We start from the raw sequence: 12982 nt of genomic DNA, 5'->3' as shown, positions 1-12982 counted from the left end.
ATCCCCGGCCTTGCTCAGTGGGTTAAAGATCCGGTGCTGCCATGAGCTGTGGTGTAGGTTGCAGATGCAGCTCAGATCTCGAGTTGCTGTGGCTGTGGTGTAGGCCAGTGGCTATAGCGCTGATTAGACCCCTAGCCTGGGAACCTCCATATGCTGCGGGTATGGCCCTAAAAAGACAAAAAAAAAAAAAAAAAAAAAAGAAGAAGAAGAAAAGAAGGGACACTCCAGTATGAAGTGGTTTATTCTCCTGGTTCTGGTGTGCTTTTCTCTTCTTGTTCCTGTGGCACATACCTGCTAATCACATGTGGGATGCCCAGGTATGCTCACTACTTTGCAAGTTTCAGTGGTGCCCCAAAGAGGATGTCTTCCTATCAAGTTTTACTGGTGACCTAGTGAGTAGATTCCTAGCAAGCCTTGCCAGTAGGCAGTTTCCTCCTTGCTAGCCCGAGTCTGTGGCACCTCGGTGAATTTCACCTCAGTGCCATTCAGTGGCCACAGCAACACCTCTCTGACAGAGTCTTGTTGGAAAGTGGCCCTCTCCCAAGTTTGCTCCTTTGATGGGAACTCTACCTGAACCTTAGAGATAATGGCTGTTCCCTTTATTTACTACTCCTGTATTCTTTAAAATTCTCTTTACTTCTCAGTAGTTAATCCCCTATCACTACTTATCACTTACTTATTGGACCTTGACTAATTAATGCTCAAACCAAATTAAACTAAAATAAACCAAATAAAATCAAGCCAAGCCAATAACCAAGAATTAAATCTATAAACCTATCATAAAACCTAAGTTTGTATTATTAAGTTTGATAACACAGACAAAAGCATGGGATGTAGCCCAACTTGCTAACTAATTGCATTAAAAAACTTTCACGAAACAAAACAAAAAACACAGTGTGATGGTTTTGTAATTGTGTAAACTAAGCTAAACTAGAACTACATTTCCCAGAATTCTCTCTCTATGATTCCAGGTTAGGGTTAACTGCAAGAGAAATCAAAGATTTGGAAGGCAAAAATGAAGCAGCAGCCATTACATTCTGAGAGTCAGTCTAAGATGCCAGGTGCTGCTGTATCTCATACTCTTTGTCAATGATCTGCTGGATCATCTCGATTTGTGGAAAGAACTGAGCTCACATTTCCTTCAGTTCCTGCTGGATCCCTCCCTTTAGCTTCTCCTAGTCCATTGCCAGGCACATGTATAGCTCCATGGCCAGTAGTGCTGCTTCTTTTTCAGGTCACCCACTTTCTTGAGGTTGGAGGAAGTAAGAAACAAACATAGATTCTAGTTTGTTCTTGTTCTTCTCTATGAAATCTCCAGCTTCTCTTCCTGACTGCTACCCTGATGACCTACAGTGACTTTAGGTCCACAGGCAGACCCTAATTCAAGGCTTTCCATAAGCTTCTTCCCCAGATTCCATAACCATGTAAAAGCTGGTCCCTGTAATAGATTCCTTACTTCCTATCAGTCATGGTATCTTTGCTATGAGGAACAAACCCTCAATAATACACACTGTAAAATGGATAAATGATGCAGCTTAAAAAAATCTTACGCAATATGGATTACTTGAGCACTTGAATTTATACTGTCAATTGTTATTTTCCCTGTGTTTCTTATTTATTTCTACATAATACCTAAATTTTAAAAATATCTTAGGTACCAAAGTGGGAACATTTTAAAATGCCATTTTCTTTAACAAATGCCCATGTGAGGGTCCATATGAAGGTTAGTTAGAACCAAGTTACTGGTTACTCTGAGAAACATTTCCAGTTTACTCTGAGATTTGCAGACAAATTTCCTTGGTGGCTCCATACAGGATACAGGAGACCCTGGCTTATTTTTGTAACACTGTTCTCCATGCAGGCAAGGGGGTGAGATGAAGGACTAGGGAGTTTAGAAAAGACTAGTATGTATGCATTTAAGGAAAACTAGAGTGGGACTGGAAATGGGCTTAAGGGAGGAGGGAGGACCAAAAGATGATGCCCAAGTTCCAGCTCAGTGTCATTAGTTTCTAAACTCAAATTCATTTGTTTGACATTTTTGAAATTTGTCCTTGTTTTCTCAGCATGATCAGTATAATTTGCCAGTTCTCAGAAGTCTAAGCCTCATAAACTCCACTTTCTGTTTTTTTTTTTTTTTCTTTAGGGCCACACCTACAGCACATGGAAGTGCTGCAGTTGCAGGCCTACCCCACAGCTTATGGATCCTTAGTCAACTGAGCAAGGCCAGAGGTTGAACCTGTATCCTCAAGGAGACTACGTTGATTTCTTAACCCACTAAGCCACAACAGGAACTCCCCACTTTCTATTTTAGAATAGGACGGGAAGGTTAGGAGGAAGAAAGAGGAATATGCAGTGACTCAGCAGCAGAAAAAGCGCTGATTATGAGAACCTTTGGGTTAAGACCTTTCACTCCTAGACTGTGGACAAACCACCAGAAGTAAATCTTTCAAAAAACTGAAGTAAAGCTTTTTTTAAAAACCGAGCACCTACTAGGTGCAGGAAAGGGACTAGGCCTCATCAGTTAGAAATGGTGAGTGAAAGAAAAAGGATGGGCAGAACAAAAGGAATAAGAGAATACTGCCAGCTTCCAAGGGCAGGGATCATTTTATGGCTCAGCTGAGGCACTTTGGTGCCTCATTCTCTACTAAAATAGATCTGGGAATACTTGATAGGCTTTCCTGACTTAGAGCTCAATAAAATACAGAGTAGCTTAAGGCAGAACTCCTTTCATATCACCTTTCTGAAGTTCTGGGTTTCCTGAGGCTAACTGCATGTCGCTGAATGGTGAGGAAGCATGGCTGGCACAGGGGTGCTGTTTCCTTCTGCACACTTCGGAAGGACATACTCAATATGCAGCTCAGAGTGTGGCTATTTCATTCCTTACAAGTCCTTCGCAGGAAAAGAGAGAATAACAATTTGCTGGACTAGTTTGCCATAAGAATCTCTTTATGAAAAGGCATGGGTAGGAGAACTACGATAAATGACAGAATTAAGAAAAATCACTGAATGTTCCATAAAATTTTCAAATGGTTCGCAGAAATTGCCAGTGAAGTCAACTCTGATTTCTCCCTCCATTTATTTATCTAGCTTATTCATTCATTCATTCAACAAAAACAAAATTTTTTTTTTTGGCTGCACCCATGGCAAATGGAAATTCGTGGGCCAGGGATCAAATCTGAGCTGTGGCAGTGACCTACACCACAGCTGCAGCAATGCTGGATCCTTAACCCACTGCACCAGGCTAGGGGTCAAACCCACGCCACAGCAGAGACAACAATGATCCTCAACCCACTATGCCACAGTTGGAACTCCTTATTGACCAAATACTTACTGACTGACATTAGAATATAGCAACGAATAAGACAGACAATATTCCAGCCTTGTGAAATTTGTTTTCTGTGGTGGGGGAAAACAGTCAAATGTAAACTAGTCAATAAACAACAAAATTCAGGCATTATAAAGTGCTCAAAAGAACAATAAAGTAAGAATGGAATGGTGGGGTTATATCTTAGGAGATGATATGCCACAGGTGCGGCCCTAGAAAAGACAAAAGACAAAAAAACAAAAACAAAACAAAACAAACCCCCCCCCAAAACATTATATATTACATCTTTTACACATAGTATGCAATAAATGTTATAATATATTTAGCCACAGATATGTCTTAGATACACTATGTGGACATGATTGATGTAGTTCCACGATAAACTAAACTGAATACATGTACATAAATCATAATGACTTATATACAGACCAATGACACTTACCCTATAGAAAGCACTGGTCAAAGGAAGTAATGCTGCAGCAATGTTATATTCTTCTAAACTTGAACAATCCTTAAATAAAAACAAAGAGAAATGAGCATTATTAGGACATTTACCAGAAATCACAAATATATGGAAAGTGAAATCTATAATACATTATTTACTGTATTATGGCATTTTTATTTTTATTACAAATTGTCACTAAGGCTTACCTAGGTAAGTTTGAAAAAAAATTATTTAATAGAATTAAAAAAAAATCTTCTGAGAGCATTCCAACCAAAAGATCATTTAAAAACTTAGTTATGTACTTTTATTTCTTTACTTATGGTTGAGTTCATATATTGATGAGCATTTTTACTGAAAACAACTAAAATGCTAGATAATATTTAAAAATTTTTTAATGCAAGGCAATTAATGGGCAAGAAAGTAAGGAATATTCAGATCAAAAATAAGTGGTAACTTGGAGAGCTAGAACACTGAAGTGGAATTTTACCGCAGGAACAGTTGGTGAGCAAAGTAAAGCTGAGTATTAGTTCTGAAAAACTCAAAAGACTCAAAAGATAGGAAGTCAAAACTCAGTGTTTGCTAAATGTAGAAGTTAAATGAAGCTAGGACCCCTAGGGCCACCTAGAACACCAGATTAAAGTCTGAGATATAAAAAGATAATTTAGCAGGGAAAGTCATAAATATACTTCAGAGTAAACATACACTGAATATATGAAACAATGACAATAATGTCTTTCAGTACTAAAGAAAAATAAAATACAACTAAAATATACATCTTTGCTGTACAAAAGAAACTGAAACACTGTAAATCAACTATACTTTAATAAAAAAATTAACATGAGAACTGAAAAAATATATAACCATGGTAATACAGACATTGTAAAGTGGTAGACTAGAGTTAGATTTTGATAAATTAAGTAAGCGTTTAAATTTTTCCATATTATTGCCAAAAGAATAGAAATAGAATGGGTTACATCTTCTGAAATAGTGGAGGAAAAAATGGACTGAAAGAAAAACAAACACAAAAACTACAACCCAAGAGAAAGCCTGAAAGGAAAAGAAACCCAGAAAAGGGAAACAATAAAACAGTGACAAAATATGATAGTTGAAATAAAGAAAAATATAATAATAGCAGAAATAGACCAAATATTTTGATTAAGACAATTATTGTAACTGAATAAAAAACTAGAATTCAAATATTTGTTGTATAAAAAGACAAATTTGTAACATTAAGGATACAAAAAGGATAGAAAAAGACAAGACTGAAAAAAATACCAAAAGAAGCTGAGACGGATCTACCAATAATCATGCAAAATAATCTTAAGGCAAAAAGCATACTATAAATAAAAGAAGCATTATATAAAATAGCTCAATTTATCAGAAAGATATACAACAATTTTAAATGTGTATAAACTAATAACTTTGCCATAACCTTAAAATACATAAAGTAAATGACAGACATAAAAAAAATAGGTGAATTCGCAATTTTATTGAAAGACTTTAATATAACTCTCTCAGTAATTGACAGATTATACAGGTAGAAAATTCAATAACCCTAATGAAGATTTATTTTTAAAGTTAGACGTAATGGCAATATACAGAACACTATATACAAAAATCAGCTTATCTATTTATACTCTAACACTGTACCCATAACTGTTCATATGGATTTAGAAAACCTGACTTCATACTGGGTCATAAAATAAGTCTTAGTAAATTCCAAAAGATTAATATCATATACATATGGTTGTGAGACCATAGTAAAATTAAATTAGAAATCAGAAATACAAGAAAAATACTTAAAATTGTACCTGGCAAATAGCAAGTACTCAACAAATGTTACTATCACTGAGACTAGGATATATGCATATATGTTTAGCATACAGCACACTGTATTATAATTATCTATTTACTTTTCTGTCTCCTTATTAAACTATTAGCACTTTGATAGTATTTTTATAGCAGTAAGTAAGAAGCAGTATCAATATTTATGGAAAAGTACTAAATGATTTACGCCTTTTTCTGAATGTCACAACGGTGAAAAGATCAGTACAAAAAAATTATCTTGCCAGGTCTTAGATTTCCAGAACAAGCCCTGAGAGTAATTAGCAATATTCCTTGCAATAACAATTTCCACTCATTCAACGAATATTTATTATCTACTATATGGCAGGCATTTTGTAGCTAATGAATTCAGGAAACTACTCCAAGAAGGTACACAGATGACAAATGAGAGCACACTTTAAAGAGCTAAGATAAATTCACAGCTGAATGGAACATATTATGAGACATTTGTGTTCATTCATGGTGTGTCTTTGGGCTTGGCTGCTGGAGTCAGGTCCCTGGTTGGGAAGATATTAAGTCAGATCAAGTGACCTTCGTGTATAAATTCAAGACATGTTTTAGACATAAAAAGAGTGACCACTAGAATCACATGAGTAATGTTATTCAGCCACACCTGTAGAACTGTGTGTACTACAGAGAAAAGAAGAGAGGGAGGGGAGGAGAGAAGCAGAGAAGTAGAGGGATGAACAGAAGAGGAGCAGAGGGAGAAAGACAAAGAGAAGGGAGAGAACAAGAGCAAAAGAGGAAGAATATGTCAGTGGGAACTCACTTCAAAGGAGATGATCAAATCAACTTAGGACTTTGAAGGCAGTCCTTACCTTAGAGTCACATTTAGGTTTCTATTTTAAAATAAAGATCAGGCTGGAAAAAAGAGACATCCACATCAAGAATGAAACTGGACTCCTATCTTATATCATACTAAAAAATCAACTCAAAATGGATTAAAGACTTGAACATAAGATCTGAAGCTACAAAATCCCTAGGAGAAAACATAGGGGGGTAAGCTTCTTATTCTTGGCAATGATGCTTTAGATTTGACACTAAAAGCAACAAAAACAAAAACAAACAAACAGGACTACATCAAACTAAAAAGCTTCTGCACAGCAAAGTACACAACAAAATGCACAATAAAATGAAAAGACAACCTATCCAATGGAAGAAAATATTTGCAAAACATATATCAAGTAAGGGGCTAGTAGCCAAAATATTCAAGGGACTCATACAACTCAATAGCAAAAAACCAAATAACTCAAAAAATGGGCAAAGAAACTGAACATTTTTCCAAAGAAGACATACAAATGGCCAAAAGTTACATGAAAAAGTACTCCCTATCATTAATCATCAGGGAAATGTGAATCAAAACCACAATGAGCTATCATCTCATTGTTAGAATGGCTATTACCGAATAGATTAGAAATAAGTGCTAGAGAGGATGTAGAGAAAAGAGAACACTTGTACACATTGGTGGGGATATAAACTAGTACAGTCCCTATGGAAAACAACATGGAAGTTCCTCAAGAAATTAAAAATAGAACTATTATATGATCCAGCAATCCCACTTCTGGGCATATATGCAAAGGCAACAAAAACATGATTTTTTTTTTTTTTTTTTTGCTTTTTAGGGCCGCACCCATAGCACATGGAGGTTCTAAGGCTAGGGATCCATCAGAGCTGCAGCTATACCACAGTCACAGCAACTCAGGATCCGAGCTGCGACTGCAAAGTACGCCACAGCTCACAGCAACGCCCGATCCTTAACCCATTGAGCAAGGCCAGGGATTGAACCTGCGTCCTCATTCCTCATGGATGCTGGTCAGATTCGTTTACCGCTGAGCCACAATGGAAACTCCAGAAAAAACATTATCTTGAAGAGGTATCTGTATTCTCATGTTCACTGCAGCATTATTCACAATAGCCCAGGTATGGAAGCAACCCAAATATCCATCATAAATGAATGGCTAAAGCGTGATTTATAAATGCACTGGAGTATTATTTCACCTTAGAAAAGAAAGAAACCCTGCCACTTGCAACAACATGAGTGAACTTGAAGGGCATTATGGTAAGTGAAATAAGCCAGACAAAGAAAAATAAGTACTACTGCATGGCATCACTTATAGGTGGAATCTTAAAAAAAAAAAAAAAAGTTGAACTTAGAAACACAGAGTAGAATGGTGGTTGCCAGGGACTGGGGCATGGGAGATATGGAAGATGTTGGTAAAGGGTACATATAAGATGAATAAGGTCTGAGTTCTGAGAATCTAATTATAACATAGTGACTACAGTTGATAATATTGTACCATATAATTTAAATTGCTAAGAAAGTAGAATTTAAGTACTCTCACCCTTTCCCAAAAAGGTAAATCTGTGAGAGGTGATGGACGTGTTAATTAATTCAATTGTGGGAATCCTTTCACAATGCATACTATATTAAGTCATCATGTTGTACACTTTAAATATAGTACAATTTTGTCAATTATACCTCAGTAAAGCTGGAAAAAAATATATAGGCCATGTAGGAAAACACCACATATTTTTCCTATTCTCTGTCATCTCCATGGATTTTTATAAAATAATCCCAGAATACAGCAAAAAGTGTGAATCACCTTTTTCTTCCTGACTTATTCCTCACCCTCTTGCTTAGGTCACTGCTCTGCACAAGAATGTCATCCCCTGTGTCCTAGCACATCTGAGTTTCTTTAACAGAAATGCTTTGCATGTTTCTGAAGACTGTCATGAGGCCCAAGGCAATAAAGTTCAACAGACTTGAGCTGTAATCTTCTCCTAAGGAAATGGTTGGGATGCCAAGATGCCTTTTGACTTTGATTTCACAGCAGGGCTTCATTTGTAATGATGCCGTCCAAACTTTAAATGACAACAGCTGTGATATGAAGTCCCACACACTCATTTATAAAAATTTCCCCCAAATTAAAAAAAATTAAACAATGGGGACTTTTAATCCATGACCAATTAGCAGGGAACAGGCAATCGTAAAACATTTAGGAGCTATTTATTATCTTACAAAATGTTTACACATTGTAGTGCATGTCTCAAACCTGAGCGCCAGTCAAATGCTGATTGCAAAATATAAATATAAAATTCTTTGCAAATCACGTTAGAGACATTCTAAGTTAATTAGATGGAAAAATGGAAAAATTCTGAAACAATAAGTATAACTATTGACATAGCACCAACATTCTGGAATAGTGCAGTTATCTGTTGAGGAATCAGTTCATAAATACACATCCTGAAGTCCCCTGTGTTCTGGCCACATAAGTAGTTACAGACATACCAGGCAATTTATAAACCTGCAAGGACTTGAATGCTTATACATGTTTTATTCTGAACCCTGCTATGTAGTTTACCTTTAATTTACCACCTACAATTGAAGAGTGAGCCCTGAACTGCTAATTTCCCATCACCCTCAATTACTTCATATTTTAATTTGTATACTTTTGAACTGTGACAGCCAGCATTGCTATTTTCATAAAACTCTGGAATCCCTTGAAAATGACGTATGTAAACATTACAGAAAAAGATGAGAATGAGAAGCATAACGTCTTAAAAAATTATTTCTTTAGAGCTTAGATTAGACACAGTTCAGAAAAGAATTTTTTTGAATTGTCCAAAACATTGAGAACATTTGTATCTTCCACAAAGGGACAAAAAAAAAAAAAAAGAGAAAAATTTAAAACCAGCAAAGCCAAGGAGTTCTCGTGCAGTGTAGCAGATTAAGGATCTGGTGTTGTCACTGCAGTGGTCTGGGTCACGACTATGGTGCAGGTTTGATTCCTGGCCTGGGAACTTACAGAAAGAAAAAAAAAATGACTGAAACTAAAAGTACCTGTTTAAATCATATTACTCTTCTGCTTAAAAATGTCAGCTATGTTCTGACCATTACAGGATAATGATCTACCTCCTCTGCTAGGCTTACAAGCTCTCTATGGTATGGACCCATCTTCACACACACCTGACCATACAGCCTTCCTGCTATAAGCTACAGCTTTAGTCAGTCTGCTTTATTTATCATTTTCTATTCCACATCATTATTATTCCTACCATATCTCATATCTCTAGAATACCACATATGTCTGGCTTTGTCATTTACACTCTCCCCGCTTGGCACCTCCATATGCATGCCCCCATGATTCCCTACTCTTTCTAAATACAGTGCTAAGCACAAAATAAGCAAAAGGACTCTTACTATAGTTCGGCCTCATGTTAAATTTTAATTCCAAATCTATTTATACAACCAGAGAGAATGAACACTACAGTTATTTAGTATATACTATTACTCTCACTGAGATAGAAGATAAATGCTAGACCTGATGAATAATAAATATGAAGCTTTAAGTTTATGAGTGAATGGCCCAAGTCTGCTTCAATTTTATATGACTAGCAACTAGAACACTTTACCTGGCATAGAGAGTAATAATAGCTAACATTTAGGGAGTTCCCGTCGTGGTGCAGTGGTTAACGAATCCGACTAGGAACCATGAGGTTGCGGGCTCGGTCCTCTGTCCTTGCTCAGTGGGTTAACGATCCGGCGTTGCCATGAGCTGTGGTGTAGGTTGCAGACGTGGCTCGGATCCAGTGTTGTTGTGGCTCTGGTGTAGGCTGGTGGCTGCAGCTCCGATTCGACCCCTAGCCTGGGAACCTCCATATGCTGTGGGAGCGGCCCAAGAAATAGCAAAAAGACAAAAAAAAAAAAAGCTAACATTTACTGAATGCTTACTATCAGACATATTTTCAGTATGAGTTTACATAAATTATTTCATTTAACTTTTATAGCATCCCTAGGAGGTAGATACTATAATTATGGCCATTTTGTTGATGAAGCAACTGACCAGGCCTCTCAGAGGTTAAATCTTGGTGAGACATGTACTCCAGAAGATGGGAGATAAACCTTATAAAGGTTCTGGCATGTGAGGACATCTCATTCAAAGTAAAGGACAATTTCTTGCATCTTGTATCTCTTGCCATGAGGAAGGAAGCACATATTCTGGTAGGCCTCTTCAGGCTATGAAGGAAGCATATTCCACATCTGAGACTACTGTCAGGCACATACTAGGTGACACATAAAGCTGTCAGCTTTGAGCGGGGCTGAGGGCAAGAAAGAACTCTGCAGCAGATCCAGAAATTGCTAAGCCCTGCTTACTATCACAAGCAATAACCCACTTGGAAAATTTGCACTTTCCATTGCTGTAAATCTGAGCTGTCCAAGGATATAGGTTCTAGACCTCAAAGGAACATTTCTACCAGAGGACAAAACAAGAATCTCATAAATCTATAAATTACAGCTGTTACCAATGCACGCTAGACTCCTAGTGTTCAGGGATTGGTTGACAAGAGTCATCATCATCTTGGCAGGAATAACTGAACCTGAATGCCAGGTGAAGGCAGGGCTAATGTCACACAGTGGTAACAAAGAGGAATATATTTGGCACCCAGATAAGCCCATGGGTACCTCTTAGTACTTCTTTCCCAAGTTCTCATAGAAAATGAACAAGTGTAGCAACTCTGGGCTGAGAAAGACAAGATAAGCAAGGGCTAAGATCTCTCCAAGATGAGGGTGTGGGTCATGAGAAAGGAGCTAAGTATCATTTGCAGTATTATGCTCAGCCAGCTATGTCCCCAGGAACTAAAGTTTTTCCCATTTCCCTCTTCAAAGCTCCCCCAGCAAGAAAGGCACACTAGAATTCTGGAGGAACTGCTCCTGAATACATATGAAGTAGAGCCCAGAGGTGCAAGGGCTGAACATGACAATGCCTTATCCAAACACCCCTTTAAGGAAGGACTTGTTGCCCCTATGACTGGCAGTGCTTCCAACAGCCCTTCTCGAGGCAGCCAATATTCAATGACTGACCAAGATGTGAGTCCATACCCAGGCACTTTGGCTTAATGAGGGTCAACATTAGCTCCAAAACTCTACATGGATTTGGCTGGGGCTATTCTTGAGCCTACAACATTGCCTGACTTCTCCTCTTGCCCAACTCTTTTTATATTCCCTCTCTTCCACAAGTATTGATCCAAAGACCACTCCCTTACAAACATCCTTTGCACAAAACTCTGCCTCAGAATCTGTTTCCAACTTCCTAATGAAGTAGTAGCACACACATTGTTTTCTGGGGAACCCAGACTAGGAGAGACCTGTAGTTTGAAAGGATCACTGCTAGCTACAGGATAAAGAATGCATTAAAAAATGGATGTGGGAAGAATGTTTAGAAAGGTATCTGAACAGTCTAGTTGGGATGATGGTAGCTTTGACTGGGGAATTAGAGGTGGAAGTAAAGAGAGGTAGATTAAATTAAAAGGTTTTTATGTGGGTAAAAATCAATATAACTTCATGCTGGAGATGAAGGTATCAAGCATGACTCTTAGGTTTTGGTTTGTATAACTGATCAGTGGTGGTGTCATCTGCTAAGACTAGGAACAATGGAAGGGAATCAGGTTTGAGGCTTGAGGGGTACAGGAGATGGCTATCATGAGCTCAGACTGTAACCATGAAAGCTGAAGCTTCCTTGACACATGAAAGGAAGATATCAGGTAGCCAGTTGGATAGCAGGGAGGAGATCAGAGAAAAGATCTGGGGTAGAAAAATAACTTACAAATCACCAACTTATAGGTGGTGGTTTAAGTTGTGGGTATGGAAGAGATTACCCTTGAAGTGAGTATCTAGAGAGCGACAAAAAAAAAAAAAGAAAGAAAGAAAGAAAGAAAGAAAGAAAGAAAGAAAGAAAGAAAGAAAGAAAGAAAGAAAGAAAGAAAGAAAAGAAAAAGAAAAAGAAAAAAGAAAAGAAAGAGAGAGAGAGAGAGAAGAATATGAGGCTTTAAAAATTAAAGGTCAAGTAGAAAAGGATAAGTTTTCAAAGACGGATAAGTGATGGCCAGAAAGGTAGGAAAATATGCAGAAAATGTTTCATCATGGAAAGCCAAGGAAAGAGAGTGCTTCAAAAAGAAATTCTAATTGAGAAACTGCTTCCTCTGTCTTCAAAGCAAGGAAAAGCTGGTGGACTTAACCATGAAGAGATAACATTAATAACTTATACAGTTTACACAGTTTCAAGGTAGCTGCTACACTATAGTTTTTGTTTGCTTTCCTATACTCCCCTCCCCTGCAAAAACATCATACTTTAAATTCCTATGACAAAAAAAGAAAATGAATTACAAATTTGCCACATATAGAATGGCTAACCCATCACATTTAGAAGGACTAAGAAAAAAATAAAACCTACAGGAAAGACTTTTACATTAGAAAAGCCTTCACTGGTATAAGTGAGTTATAAAGAAAACCAAACAGCTTTTTAGCATTTTAAATCCATAGGTTCTCATTATGCTGAGTTTATAATATTAGCAAAAGATAAAATAAT

The 12982-nt window shown here is 37.3% G+C and overlaps 1 protein-coding gene across 2 annotated transcripts in view; it reads right to left on the bottom strand.

Moving 5' to 3' along the window:
* The window catches only part of SBF2 (SET binding factor 2), a 456096-nt gene that overhangs the window by 120255 nt on the left and 322859 nt on the right, over window positions 1–12982 (bottom strand). For both annotated transcript variants that reach the window (XM_047776309.1, XM_047776310.1), the window contains exon 17: window positions 3768–3836. In XM_047776309.1, the coding sequence (XP_047632265.1) occupies window positions 3768–3836 (69 nt within the window). The remainder of the gene's footprint in view (window positions 1–3767; window positions 3837–12982) is intronic.

Source organism: Phacochoerus africanus, chromosome 4, assembly GCF_016906955.1.
Source record: "Phacochoerus africanus isolate WHEZ1 chromosome 4, ROS_Pafr_v1, whole genome shotgun sequence".
Lineage (NCBI taxonomy): Eukaryota > Metazoa > Chordata > Mammalia > Artiodactyla > Suidae > Phacochoerus > Phacochoerus africanus.
The sequence above is the reverse complement of the archived record's forward strand: the minus strand, read 5'-3'. Positions and strand labels throughout refer to the sequence as shown.